Here is a 2165-nt window from a genome sequence, read left to right as displayed (position 1 = left end):
ACTCCTCACTTCATGAGCATTTGACAGTTTCATTGGAGTAAAACTATCTTCATATCATTTACATAGACCTACAGAAACAACTTCCTCATGGCAACCCGTCAAAATACAAGTTCGGGTTAGCTTAATTAAATTATCAGAAATTTTGAAATATCAGCACATTGTTGTTGTTCTGCTGGTGTTCTGATGATCTGTTGGTAGCATAATCTGATAGGGCTTTTGAGTCTTGAGAACTCTCATTTTCTGTGCGCCCACAGATCGCGATAAGGACAGTGACAGATTTTAATAATTATTCAAGGAGTTTGCAAATGTGATATTGATTTAATACAACAGTTCGATAAACACGTACTGCCTGATTTTGCTCTATTTCATCAACGAAAATAGTTCCAAATAAAGTAACAGCTCAGCCGCTTCACATCTCTAAACGCAAACACAGCGGTGTTTCATTCATGAATGAAAGTGGGTTTTTGAACGAATCTAGTAGGGAAGGCAGTTTTTGTCAGAGCCCTTGTTATTCTTAATTTTGACAGTTTCATTTTTACATCAGACCTATATATCGGTTCAAAATATCGGTTATCGGTCTATTTGATCTGTAATAATCGGTATCGGCATCGGCCTTGAAAAACACATATCTGTCGACCCCTACGATCTGCAATTTAGACCGCTTAAAATGGTGGTTAAAGTAAATGAGATGCAAGTTATTTTATTTGGTCATTCTATAGTTGAAGGTAAAGATCTTAGTTTTAAAAAGGGGGAAATAGTCTGAAAAAACTGACTGGATGGAGCTTCTATTCGAGGAAACTGCAGAGAGATTGAACTGCCCTGAGAGAGTCCACCTCCCTTCCTTAATAAAGCATTGCAGTCAGTCCTGACGAAGCAACATCTAATGGCCTAACAAACAACTCCAGAATAGCTCATGCTTGATAGAAACAGCTCTTACACAAGCACATTCCAGTGATAATAAAGGAGTTCACAACCTCCCAAAAGTACACAAATATCTCTGTAAAGATAAAACTGTAATTTATATGATGGGGGGGCTAAGATACAAAAAGAAAGCAGAACCTACCAATAAAATAAACATGAACCTAAAATGGTGAAGCAATGCAGGATGTATTTTTAATGATAAGCCTTTCCTCTCTCCTACATATTATAAAATATTAAATGCATTGCATATTGTGTATGGAATGTATAGATGGTTTTATGATGTTGGAAAACCCATTTCAAGCTGTAATTTGAAATATGCACCTGGATTCCAGCTGGTTGGTAATTAGCTTGTATAACATCTTGTACCAGAAACAAACCAAAAACCAAATGATCTTCAAACCAGCTTAAGCTGGTCAAACTATGTTTTAATGTTCTAAGATGGACACAAGCTGGTCATTTTACTGCAACAAACCAGCAAGTGACCATCTCACCTAATGTACACATTAGACCAGCTAATAGACCAGCTAAATAAATGAAACCAGTTTATTCCGATATAACACCTATTTATTAGCCGCTTTATTACCAGCTACAGTACACTGCATATTGATTTCATTATTGTGCAGCTTGAAACGCTGAAATTGGAACAGTCGCGGAGTGTCGCTGCTGCGCAACCGCGACGCAGGATTTTTTCCAAATTCATGGCACGCAAGGCCTATTTATAACTCTCTGACAAATTACAAAGCTAATGCGTGTAAATTAATGTGTTGGACACACGCAGAATCACGTCATAACAATGCAAAACATCTGAAGATGCTTCGACAGGTAAGTGATATGTGTCTTTAGTTTACATGTTTTCTCTCGAGAGTGCGTCTGCTTCCTATTAACTCCGGTGTAAATAACGCATGAACTTGCCTCCTTTACACGGAGTCCTGTGCTGGCTGTGTTGAGCTCGGTAGCCCTCGATCATCTCCCACTCCCCGTTGTCTCTCTTGATGGGGAACGATACGGACAGGACGTGGTTGCAGGGCTTGATGATCTTGAGGATCCCCCGCACTCGGTGCCGCTTCTGCTCGGGCGTTTCTCTCGTCTTGAGACCATGCACGAGTTTGTCCTCCACGATAGAAGCTCCGCGGTCGAAGAAACCCTCGACCATCCTAAAGAAGTTCGGGTCATCGTCTTTCTCTCCCACGGCTTCGCTGTAACGGCGGATCCGCCTGAGAGTCGCGGAAGCAGGCAAAGCGGCG

General features: G+C 40.7%; 2 protein-coding genes across 3 annotated transcripts in view; one reads left to right on the top strand and one right to left on the bottom strand.

Annotated features, from left to right (window-relative positions):
- Nucleotides 1–2165, top strand: part of shld2 (shieldin complex subunit 2) — a 17390-nt gene that overhangs the window by 1828 nt on the left and 13397 nt on the right. The gene's annotated exons all lie outside the window — the stretch shown is intronic.
- Nucleotides 1–2165, bottom strand: part of glud1a (glutamate dehydrogenase 1a) — a 17209-nt gene that overhangs the window by 11740 nt on the left and 3304 nt on the right. Inside the window, exon 1 of one of the 2 annotated variants that reach the window (XM_016457675.1) lies at nucleotides 1834–2158. The exons of the other annotated variant lie outside the window; for it this stretch is intronic. Within the exon in view, the coding sequence (XP_016313161.1) occupies nucleotides 1834–2074 (241 nt within the window). The 5' untranslated portion in view covers nucleotides 2075–2158. Of the gene's footprint in view, nucleotides 1–1833; nucleotides 2159–2165 lie in introns of those variants that run through there. 2 annotated transcript variants of the gene reach the window in all.

The sequence above is a fragment of the Sinocyclocheilus anshuiensis genome, unplaced genomic scaffold, assembly GCF_001515605.1.
Source record: "Sinocyclocheilus anshuiensis isolate Anshui unplaced genomic scaffold, SAMN03320099.WGS_v1.1 scaffold63, whole genome shotgun sequence".
Taxonomy (NCBI): domain Eukaryota; kingdom Metazoa; phylum Chordata; class Actinopteri; order Cypriniformes; family Cyprinidae; genus Sinocyclocheilus; species Sinocyclocheilus anshuiensis.
The sequence above is the reverse complement of the archived record's forward strand: the minus strand, read 5'-3'. Positions and strand labels throughout refer to the sequence as shown.